Source organism: Artemia sp. Qi Xiang Cuo, chromosome 3, assembly GCF_049724085.1.
Source record: "Artemia sp. Qi Xiang Cuo chromosome 3, ASM4972408v1, whole genome shotgun sequence".
NCBI classification, from domain to species: Eukaryota; Metazoa; Arthropoda; class Branchiopoda; order Anostraca; family Artemiidae; genus Artemia; species Artemia sp. Qi Xiang Cuo.
In genome coordinates this window covers 92,637,807-92,650,311 of record NC_142796.1, presented here as the reverse complement: position 1 = coordinate 92,650,311, position 12,505 = coordinate 92,637,807, and the positions used below count along the sequence as shown (strand labels likewise).

General features: G+C 34.8%; 1 protein-coding gene across 1 annotated transcript in view; it reads right to left on the bottom strand.

The window, feature by feature from the left end:
• The window catches only part of LOC148954754 (small G protein signaling modulator 1-like), a 149,086-nt gene that overhangs the window by 104,289 nt on the left and 32,292 nt on the right, over window positions 1-12,505 (bottom strand). Inside the window, exons 5-6 of the mRNA XM_089086499.1 lie at window positions 6,006-6,168; window positions 3,129-3,317 (exon numbers count right to left, since the gene is read on the bottom strand). Coding sequence (XP_088942625.1) covers window positions 3,129-3,317; window positions 6,006-6,168 — 352 coding nt within the window. The remainder of the gene's footprint in view (window positions 1-3,128; window positions 3,318-6,005; window positions 6,169-12,505) is intronic.

Genomic DNA, 12,505 nt, shown 5'->3' with positions numbered 1-12,505 from the left:
ACACACGCCCAAGAAAGGCTAAGAAATCCAGCTCTGAAAAGTCCAAAAGCAAACTACTCATCCCAAACTATAGGTTTCAGACAACAAACACCCATGAAAGTCTAAGAAATCTAGCTCAGAAAAGTCAAAAATAGTAATTTACATATCCCAAATCATAAGTTTCTGACAACACACACCTACGAAAGGCTAAGAAATCCAGCTCTGAAAAGTCCAAAAGCAAACTACTCATCCCAAATCATAATTTTCTGACAACACTAACCTATGAAAGGCTAAGAAATCCAACTCAGAAAAGTCAAAATAGCAAACCACCCATCCCAAATCATAGGTTTCAGACAACACATACCTATGAAAGACTAAAAAATCCAACTCAGAAAAGTCAAAAATAGCAACCCATCCACCCCAAATCATAGGTTTCAGACAACATACATCAACGAAAGACGGGGCCCGGGGAGGGCCTTGGGGGGTGGGGGGGGCGGGGGGGTTGCCGGGGTAACGTTTGGGGACCGGGGGGTTCCTTCGGGATTGGGGTATGGGGATCGGAGCCCTTTGGATCGGGGTAGGGCGATCGGGGCCCATTGGGGTTGGGGTAGAGGACCTCACGACACTGTTCAAATAGAACTTGTTTACTATAACGACCACACTCAACACCTCTTCTAAAACCTTTTCTAAAATCATCTTTTAAAATGTCTCTAACTGTTTCGCCGAAATAATTCCCTAAAATGTCTAAAACCGTTTCACCCAAATAATCCCCTAAATGTAATCTCAGCGTGTTCCCTTTGTTTTTGGCATCTTTGTGCTTTCACATTTCAAATTTCTAGGAAACCCTTTCCTACGTTAATCTCTTCATCTCATAAATGCTCCTAGCTACACTATTAAGGTTTCGTTAGAATATCAATTTATCTCTCCGACTTAAAGCTCAGTGAAGCCGTATTTAAAAATAGAATTTCTATCTCTTTAGCCTCCCGCATAATTCCAAGATAACAAGTGATGTTATTTCTGATTCCTGACAGTAAAGATCAATGAAGCCCTATTTAGAAATAGAATATTAATTTTTCTCTCTGACCTAAAGAACGTTTATCCCTCAGACCTAAGATTAAAGAAACCATAATGTTTCTTAATTCCCCCTTCGTGAATCAATACATTCCCCTAGCGATTATGTAAATCAATTTCTCAGGTTAGGTTAGCCTAAAGATCAAAGAAGCCATGTTTGTTTCTTAATTCCCCTTTCATAAATCAGTAAAGTCTCCCCCACCGAATATGTAAATCGAATTCTCAGGTTAGGTTAGCCTAAAGATCAAAGAAGCCATGTTTGTTTCTTAATTCCCCATTCGTGAACCAATAATTCCCCCACCGATTATGTAAATCACCCCAATGTCATTACACCTGGAAATTCTGTTTTTTCATTCTCACTGAGAAAACCATAAACCACGTGGTCCTGTCACGAGCTCATGAGGCCTAGACATAAATTGCTGTTGACATCCATAAATGTGAGAAAGTTCCTGTTTTTTCATTCTCACTGACAACGAACCATAAAACAGACATAAATTGCTGTTGACATCCATAAATGTGAGAAAGTTCCTGTTTTTTCATTCTCACTGACAACGAACAGACATAAAACAGACATAAATTGCTGTTGACATCCATAAATGTGAGAAAGTTCCTGTTTTTTCATTCTCACTGACAACGAACCATAAAACAGGAACATAAATTGCTGTTGACATCCATAAATGTGAGAAAGTTCCTGTTTTTCCATTCTCACTGACAAAAACCATAAAACAGACATGAATCGCTTTTGACATCCATAAATGTGAGAAAGTTCCTGTTTTTTCATTCTCACTGACAAAAACCATAAAACAGGAACATAAATTGCTGTTGACATCCATAAATGTGAGAAAGTTCCTGGTTTTTCATTCTCACTGACAAAAACCATAAAACAGGAACATAAATTGCTGTTGACATCCATAAATGTGAGAAAGTTCCTGTTTTTTCATTCTCACTGACAACGAACCATAAAACAGGAACATAAATTGCTGTTGACATCCATAAATGTGAGAAAGTTCCTGTTTTCTCATTCTCACTGACAAAAACCATAAAACAAACATGAATTGCTGTTGACATCCATGAAAAACATCAAATAAATTGACCAACACACATAACCATCCAAGAAAACATCCATCAAAGTGAGAAAATTCATGTTTTTTCAAGTGAGAAAAATTCTATTTTTTCATTCTCACTGAGAAAACCATAAACCACGTGGTCATGTCACGAGTATAAGATAGCCTTCTACTAGTGAAAATGTAAAAATTTGAATTGGAATGGCAAGGGATGTTTTTTTATTTAATTTGAAAATATTTGAAAGAGAAAGATGATGAATATTCAATTTTCGGTTGATGTAACGAAAGGATTAACAGGTGTTGATCTCTCTCAGCCAAGTTGAAATTGTGTGCTGCAGCATTTATTACACATGACATTCTGCTCCAGCTTGGTTTTTGGTGGATAGTCGGTGGAGAGGAGCTACCTGTTACTTTTATTTTTTTCCTTTTCCCTTTAATTCTCGTTTTGTTTGTTTTCGTGTTTATCTTCTTTCCCTCTGTAGTCGTGGAGATAGAGCCTTGCGGGAGGGGGATACTTTGAAGATATACTAGATATTTTCAGAGAGAACTTAAATGGAGAATTTTTGATGTTATTTTTATTGACGTTATAGGAAACAATAAGCTCAACGCTAAATGCGGTTCAATCTCACTGTCTACGACTATTATAAAAGATAGATTGGGATTGTATGGACAATATTTTACGCATGGAAGCCACATCTAGGGTCTGAGGAAAAGTCGGACTTCTAGAATAGTGCTGGAAACGGTCATAAGAAAGGATTTAAATTATATTAGAACCTCATAGGAGGAAGTAAAGAGCGAACCTTAGAATAGACAGAGTGTTCATGAGAGTGCATATCTGTGTTGACCTCAGTTGGCTTGGGGTTCTATTGAGTAGTTACTAGAAGTAGAAGTAAATTCAATTATCTTACATTCTCTAATATCTGACACTGCCCGCCTCTTAAAATAAATTTATGTCGAAGAGCCTGATCTTGTCGCCGCTCGTTTAAAAAGCCGCTTAATGTATAAAAAACTAACTTGCTATTCTGGACCAAATAATCAACAATATCGGTAAGTTTTCTTTCAAATAATGCAATCTTTATCCAAACATATCTTTGGTGAACAGTGGTGGAATTTGATAACAGTGATGCAGAGTTCCGCTTTTGAAGTGCTGGCTTTGCACCGAATGAGAGCTTGGTTGTACTGTCACCACTACTTGAAGACCGCCTTAAAAGAGGAATTGTGGAAAAATTTAAATAAATAAAAAATTAAATAATCAAAAGTTTGATATGAATTTAAATACACTAAAACATAAAATATATATGAAAAAGAACCCTAAATTCAAACTACTAACGGATAAATTAGTAATGAACATAAAAAGGACAATGATGATTTTCCCTTTTTCCTATTCTTATTTAATTTTATGAAATTAAATTTTATTTAAGAAACGAAAGTATGTTTTTAAATATGACAAATAATAATTACCATATGTTTTGAAAAGCAAAGAGCTCCATTAAACCAAAAATGAGCAGTAATGAAGTCAAAAAGTTTTCTAAGCGTAAAAATACCACAAATCACCATCAATAAACAAATTAAACCCCAAAACGGACAGAAAATACAATAAATAACCAAGTCAAACTCAAAACAAGCTGAAACGAATATAAGTAAGGCTATCGCCCTAATGCCTTCTGAAGACCAGAAAATAATATATATTTTACTGAAAACCAAAAATATTTTCAATGGTTTTTCTTTTTTACTTTAATAAATCCGAAATAATTAATACTTTAAGGAATAAATATCAGTATATGCATATTAAACTGTCAATCAAGTTTATGTTTTGTTTTTTTCTGTAAATTTGGTATCGACGGTGTTTTTTTCTTCGACACTATGAGAAATAGAAATATTTGGCTCGAAATAAGGATTATTACACTAAAAAACCGAGTCAAACATAAAATGAGCAGAAACTAAAAGGAGTGGGGGTGACTCCCCCTGCTTCTTCTAAATACCAGAACATAATTTGCACTTTAATAAAAATAAAATATATTTTAAATGTTTTCTCCTTTTTAACTTTAATATATCCAATACTATTCAGACTTTGAGGATTGAATGTCAGTAGGCTATATACATAATAGTTTTTCAGTCCACTATCATTTTTTTTAAATAATCTATGCTATGATGGTGATCGTTTTTGATAATATCAGAAATAGAAATGCACAGCTCGAAATTAGGATTGTTTTCAGTGATGTGCAAATTATGTTTTTGTCTCGGGGTACGGGGTATTTTGAAGGTACGGGGTATTGAGCCCCTGTTGTTTATTTTCTCCTCCTTCTGAGTTTGAATTAGTTATTTAGTTAATTAGTTAATTAGTTATTTATTTCGAGCTGAATGCTTATACTTCTCGTAATATCGAAACAAAACACACCATCATAACCGAGATTATTAAAAAAGCAAATGAATGTGGATTAACAGCTTATTATGTACATACTGATGTATCTGTTCCATAAGGTATTAATACTTTTGAATTTATTAAAGTTAAGAAAGTTAAAATATTCAAAATATGTTGTTTTTTTTCACTAAAGTGCAAATTATGTTCTGGTCTTTAGAAGGGATGGGGGTATTAGTCCTGTTAATCTTAGTTACTGCTCGTTTTGAGTTTAACTCACTATTCTATTATAATTTCTGTTCTTTTTTGGTTTCATTTATTAAACCTAATACCGTTAGTAAAACATTGTATCTACGCTATTTTGACAACCGGGACGCACTTACACTTTTTCGATTTAATTCAATTGTAAGAGCAGAAGTAGTAATAGTAGTAACCCTGAAAGTTTCAGCTTTATACCCTAAATCATTTTCGAAATATTGCTGAGACGTATTATTGGCAACCAGCATACACATAGTGCCTTTTGATTTAGTTTTACGAGAATATAAACTTTCCGTGTGCAGTTTCCACTTTATACCCTATTCCAGAGTATAAGGTTTACCCTACATATTCATAATCGAAACCCAAGTAGAAGTAATAGCAAAAGCAATGGGAGTTCTATTATTGATAGCAGTAGTAGTATTAGTAGAAAGCAGTAATGGTATCCATATTCTGCTCTTCTGATCTAGTACAACATCGCCTCTTCATGCCCTGATAGATTCGACTTAAAACCTTAAGTTGTTTTTGAGATATTTCAGATAAGTCCTGTTAATAGCCCGCATGCACATAATATGTTTTGATTTAGCCCAACACTCCCCTCAGCTGTCCTTCAAAGTTCCACATTAATACCATTAGCCTTAGTAATATCAGTGCTAACAGTGGATTTAGCACTACTACTACTAGCAGTAGCAGTACGCACATGATGAGTTTTTATTAGCTCAACAAACCTCTCTTAAATTTACTCTAAGCTGTTCTTATAAGTAGTAAAAGTAGTATGGGTTGTAGGCATATAGTATGTTTCGGTTGTATCAATACCCCCCTTAACATGCGCTGAAAGCTCCAACTTAATACCCTAGATCATTCTCCAGATACTGCTGAAACGCCCTTTTGAAAATCTGCTTGTACAGAGTGTCTTTTTATTTACTTCAACATCCTCTTAAAATTTCCCCGAGAGTTTCAACTTAATACCTTTACAATTTCATCGATGCTTTACGGCTGCTTTCCCTCCAATCACTTTTGACTTTTGAAAAGGGCGCTAGAACTTCTATTTATTAATCAGGTGAGCTCATTTAATAGTTTTTACAAGTGCCCTGTGCTTCGTATACTATTGCTTATAAGCCCTTTTGAAAACCCGATTACATTTAGTTTTTCCCTCTTTCCCCCCTTTTGTCCTTTTCCTGCCAGAAAAAGTAATAAGTGCCATTGTTTCTATTATTTAGGAATAAATTGACCAGTTTGGTAGATCGAACATTATGGTAAGTAATTGAGATCCTTACTTTCCACTATCAGAAGATTCAAGGTCACCAAGAATGTCTGCGACGTGCTTCGCATCTGCGTTGAATTTTGCCGCTTTTAACAAAAGTGCAGTTGTGCATGAAGATCGAAAGAGCCCAAGAGTTCGTCTCCTTAGTTCATGCGAGAGACAAGCTTCTACAGCAGCTGTAAGAAACAAAAGTTTTATTCTAAAAGGCGTGAACTTATAAAAACAAGTCTTGGGAGGAAGATAATATCTGAAAATGACTTTTGGTCATGCTTGGAAAAAGAGAAGCGGGGATAGAGGTAGCGTTGGAGTTTTTTTTTTAATTTAGAAAATCCCACCTCCTCTCCTCTCGGTGACATAATAATCTTTTTCATTTAATTTCAAACTTTAATGTCACCTACACTAATTTAATTTTTTTTTTTAATTTGGGTAGCCAAACATAATTGATGAAGACAAGGTATACTACTATAAATTTCAAAACCACACAAAAAAATACCATTCCCGGTTTTGCAGGGTGCCCTTCCGCTACAGGGCATCCCTTTGACCGTGGAAATACATTAATAATACACAAATATATTTCTTAAAATCGTGTTCTCGATTTCCACGGGGGGAGGGGGTCTTTTTCGGGGGAGTGGGGTATTTACCGGGAGCTATTTTCCACAGAGGGGGGGGGGGAATTTTCCAGGGGGGGTATTTTCCGCAAAGACGGTAATTTCCGGGGGGTATTTCCCGCGGGGAGTATTTTCCGCGGGGGGTATTTTCTGGGGGGGGGTATTTACCGCGGAGTGTATTTTCCGGGGGAGTATTTTCCGCGTGGGGACGGAAATATTTTCCGCGGGGGGAGGGGGGTATTTTCCGGGGGGTAATTGCCGTCCACCACTCCCTATAACAAACCTAGGAGGAGTAGGAAACTGTGCCCTTACAATATCTTAGACTCACCATTCTAATCCTTCTTTAAAAACACAAAAATAAACTACTAAATTATTTTCAATACTCTTTTGGCTACTCAAAATTTAAACATTAACCATTAAAATATAACTGAAATTATTTTATCTTAATACTAACTTTATTTTCTCAATTTTTTTTAAATTAACAATTTAAAACTATTTATACATTATAATTTTTAAATCAAAATTTTCAAACTTAAAACTCAATTTTACTCATCCACTCCACATCTAATCTCTCCCTCCATGCTCGACTCCGTCTCAAGTTATTCACATAAATTTCAAGCCAAACATTCACCAAAGGAATTTTGACTTGCTTTTGACGTTTCCGCATTTTCCACACATGCATGCTAACACTTGTCACTAACAAACACAGCGCATAATTCCTTGGCTTATGTTTAACAGAAAAGGACAGCTTTAGAGCTTTCTTATTTTCTTCTACAGACGTTGTTTTTATTCCTTCATTTTCTAATATTTCCAATAATCTTTGGGGTAATCCATCGTTCGAAGGGCATTGAATCGGTTTGTTCATTAGTCCGTCAAGCACTTCGTCTCTACACATTGAACAAGTAGGCGTTCGGGTATTCAATATGCGACTAACTCTGTCACTCAAAGGTACGATTCCATGAATCAGGCAGTACAAAAACTCTTTCTGGTCATAACTAGAGGGCACTAGCCCTCTCAATTCCCAATTGAATGAGTCCATTTGGAAGTTTCTACGAAAGCGCTTTCCATAAAAACCTTATATGCTCCCAGGGCATAACTTAAAACCCTTGCCCGGAAGCCTGTGGGGGGGTGGGGGTGGTTATCCTGCTCAAAGATATAGTTTCCAGAACTTTCAACTTCGTTGAACACAATGGCTGTCTCAAAATTATGATTCGATGTGTATGGGAAAATGGGGGGCGTGAGAGGGGGGTTAGTTGCCCTCCAATCAATTTTGACTATTAAAAAGGGCACTAGTCTTTTCAATTTCCGATCAAATGAGCCATTTTTGAAGTTTATACGACAACGCTTTCTATAAAAAGCCTTATATGCTTCTCTTACTAGGTTGCTAGCTACCGCGGCAACCCGGATTAATTAAAAAAGGTTTCTATATACAGAAACTTTCTTTAAAATGAGCCATTACACAGCTCTTTATTATGACCTAGAACTGTTTGATTTAATCCTTCAGTTACTATGGGTTACAGTTCGTTTCTTATTGTAACTAGGTTGCTAGCTACCGCTGCAACCCGGATAATTGAAAAACACCATTTATGATGAGCTATATTAGTCCTTTATGTAACTACACCTGGAACCACCATATATCAGTTAGTATGGGAGAGAGATCGTTTTTTACTGTAAATCAAATAGTAAGAGACGAACCTAAAACAATCAAGTAGCTAACTAAGTCCAATGTATGCAACGGTTTAGTATTCCAAAGATCGTCTTATAATGTAATTCTTTGAAATAGTAAGAGACGAGTCTCAAACAATCAAGTAGCTAGCTAATTCCAATGTGTGCAATCGTTTGCTATTCCAATGATCGTCTTTTAATGTTAAATATAGGCAATGGTTTGATATTCCAATGATCGTCTTAATATGTAAAAATTTGGTCAAAAGTTTGCTCTTTACTATAAACCTTTACTAACCTATACTATAGTTAAGTGGCCTATATATTTAGTATAGGCAAGAGGTCGTTCTTTATTTTATTTAATGAAAAGCTTCCAAGGTATGGACCGGTAAGTATGGAACAGTTTACAGATGTAATGGAAAATATTAGACATTACTGTGAATATATGGAGGCATAATTGTCCTTTACTTAGTTTCAGCTTTATTCGATGATCGAGCCTTTATGTACTACATCCAACGAAAATTACGTCATTGATCAATATTATACAAAAAAAAAGTTTTTTGTAAGAAATTGATATTATTAAAGAGAAAATTAATTGTAAATGGCAATAGATCTAGAGATTTCCTTGAAAATTATCCATTAAAAAACTCTCTACGATGTTCCAGTGCAAAGCTATCTGTGGAAAAGAAGAAAAGAGAAAAATATACCGTTTAGGCAGAATGCTGTAGTAGCTGCCACTTTTCTTGATTTTCAAGCCAATATATTTCCCTTGCTGTTCAAGCCGAGGTAGAGCAGGTTTCCTGTGTAAAGGATTCAGACATGGCGGTTCTAATTGTGTATTTTTGTTTTGATCTGGATCTATTTTTAGGAGTTAAGGGTTATTATATTTCTTAACATTGGACATGACCGTCTCTTACTGGGTTGCTAGTTACCACTGTAACCCGGATTTGCTAGAGCCGTTTAGGCTTCAACCCCGATATTGGGTTAAATCCCTCACGAGCCATTCTTTCAACTATATTAACAAATTAATCGAAAACCGTGATATTGCTTACTTGATATGCTAATTAAACATCTTTCATATTAGAAAATTATCTCGTTTATTGTTTGGCCTTTATACAGATAATATATAAATGTTCTTCTAATGATCGTATTTTAACATAATTTGTTCTTCTAATGATCGTCTTTTAATATAAAACCCGGACTGTATTACAAACAGGAAAAAGCCTACGGCTTTTTCTTAATTGGAATAGTAAGAAACGACCTGGCTACAACTAAAGATTATGATATCATTGATCAAGCTCTAAAATTAATTATAATCTTATTTTAGTTACTATGGGCTGGAAGTTTGTTCTTAACTGTAATGATTGCTTCAAAAATCAAATATCTTTGAAAAGACAGCAGTATGTAAAGATATAAAAAATGTAGTTTTTAATGGAAAAATTTATACTGTTTTAAAAATAATGTGTTTTAGTTACAAAAGGTTTTTAGCCCAAATAATTTCCTTTAAAATGAGGCATTGAACAAACTCTCTACGATGTTCCAGTGCCAAACTATCTGTGGAAAAGAAAGAAAAAAGAAAAAAAAATGTCGTTTAGGCAGAATGCTGTAGTAGCTGCCACTTTCTTGATTTTCAAGCCAATATATTTCCCTTGCTGTTCAAGTCAAATGACAGAAAGTTTCCGATATTGGGGGTCTGGACAAGGGAGTTTTAATGGTACACTTTTTGTTTTGATCTGACTTTTTTTTAGGAGTTATGGGTTTTTAAATTTCTTAACATTGGATGTGATCGTCTCTTACTAGGTTGCTAGCTGTCGCTGCATACCGGACCACGAACTGTTTGATATAATACTTCAGTTACTATGGGTTATAGTTCGTTCCTTACTGTTAACGACTCTCAAAGACTCAGGCAGCTAACTAAGTCCAATGTATGCAATGGTTTGTTCTTCTAATGGTCGTTTTTAATATAGCTTTACCATGAACTGTTTGATTGCTTCAAAAATCAAATATCTTTGAAAAGACTGCAGTATGAAGAGACATCAAAAATTCAGTTTTTAGTTGTGAAATTTATTCTATTTTAAAAATAATTTGTTTTAGTTACAAAAAGTTTTTAACCCCATTAATTTCCTTTAAAATGAACCATTGAACAACTCTTTACGATGTTCCAGTACCAAGCTGTCTTTGGAGAAGAAAAAAAAGATGGCTTTTAGGCAGAATGCTGTAGTAGCTGCCACTTTTCTTGATTTTCATACCAGAATATTTCCCTTGCTTTTTAAGTTAAGGAACAGAAAGTTTCCTATACAGGAGTTTCGGACAAGGCAGAACTAATGGTGTACTTTTTGTTCTGATCTGACTCTTTTTTTTAGGAGTTATGGGTTTTTATATTTCATAATATTGGACGTGATCGTCTCTTACTAGGCTGCTCACTACTGCTGCAACCCGGATTAGTTTTACTATGTGGCGTTGTCGTCTCTTACTAGGTTTCTAGCTACCGCTGCAACCCGGATGTACAAATTAACATGTAAAAAGATGTATTAACAAATTTAATATCATGACTTTTATGTAACTCATATATTATAAGTCTCTGATATTACAGTGGTAACTATCCCTGCCTGTTATGCGGAAGACCTGGAATTTATTCTCCGTCTGAGAAAATTTTTAATATATTGAATTTAAAGTAGTATCTCTTAAATTCAAAGTTTAAAAAAGAGGTTCAGTTTAGCTACCTCCAAGCTTAATATAATAAGTTTAGTAGAAATTAATATAGCCAAGAGGTTGTTCTTTATTATAAATTACTGTATTACAAACAGGAAAAAGCCTATGGCTTTTTCTTAATTGGAATAGTAAGAGACGACCTCGCTACAACCTACGATTATGACATCATTGATGAATATTTAATATAAATTATAATCTTATATTAGTTACTATGGGCTTGAAGTTTGTTCTTTACAGTAATACGACGAACTGTTTGAAATTGCTATAAAGTTCGTTAACACGAGCTGATAGACAATACTGATGGTTAGAGTTCGGTCTTTAAGTTATCATATACTGTTAAAATTCTATCTTATATGAACGTTTCTTGGTGTAGCGGTTAGCACTTAAAACTTTGAATCTTGTGATCCGTGTTCAAATCCCTATGGACGGTTTCTATGAAATGTAGCTTACTTATGCGACCATTTAGGTTTCTGCCGTAATTTTTTCTTTTCAAAATTAAATTAGTTACTATCGCCTAGAGTTAGTTCTTTACAATATCGTAACAATTTGTTTTATAATAATAATTAATTTTGTTAATTACAAAAGGTTTCTATATAAAGCAGTTTCCTTTAAAATGAGTCATTACAAAGCTCTTTATTATGACCACGAACTGTTTGATTTAAAACTTAAGTTACTATAGGTTCAGTTCGTTCCTTATTGTAACTCCTCTGTTAGGAACTATGGGTTTTTATATTTCTTAACATTGGACGTGATCGTCTCTTACTAGGTTGCTAGCTACCGCTGCAACCCGGATTACATATTCTGCATTTACGATGAACCGTATCGATCCTTTTATGTACTTGTAGCTACCCCTGGAGCCACCGTATATCAGTTACTATTGGTGAGAGATCGTTCTTTACTTTAAGGCTACAAACTATGATTATGACATCATTGATCAATCTTTAACATGAAATATTCTTTACTGTAATGGTTTGTTCTTTACTAGGTTTGAACCATCTCTACAGCCATGATACTGTTGGAAATTACATAATCCCTATTTACGTTTCAGTTAACATGGGCTAGGTGTCGTTCTTTATTATAAAGAAAAAATATCCCGTTTAGGCAGAATGTTGTAGTAGCTGCCACTTTTCTTGATTTTCAAGCCAATATATTTCCCTTGCTCTTCAAGCCAGGGGACAGAAAGTTTACTATACAGGGGTTTCGGACAAGGCTGTTCTAATGGTGTACTTTATGTTTTGATCTGACTTCTATTTTAGGCACTATGGGTTTTTGTTTTTCTTAACATTGGACATGATCGTCTCTTACTAGGTTGCTAGCTACCGCTGCAACCCGGATTACAGTTTTGACGTTTCTTATATAGTAATTATGACGTCAAGGCGTAATGATTTTATTTCATGACGTCATGGCGCAATGGTATTATTTCATGACGTCTTCAGAAACAACAATATAATTTTTTTGTTTTTCTATTCACGTCATAGCTGTAATATAAAACTATAATGACATTCATTATTTATCTAGTAGGGTTTCAGAC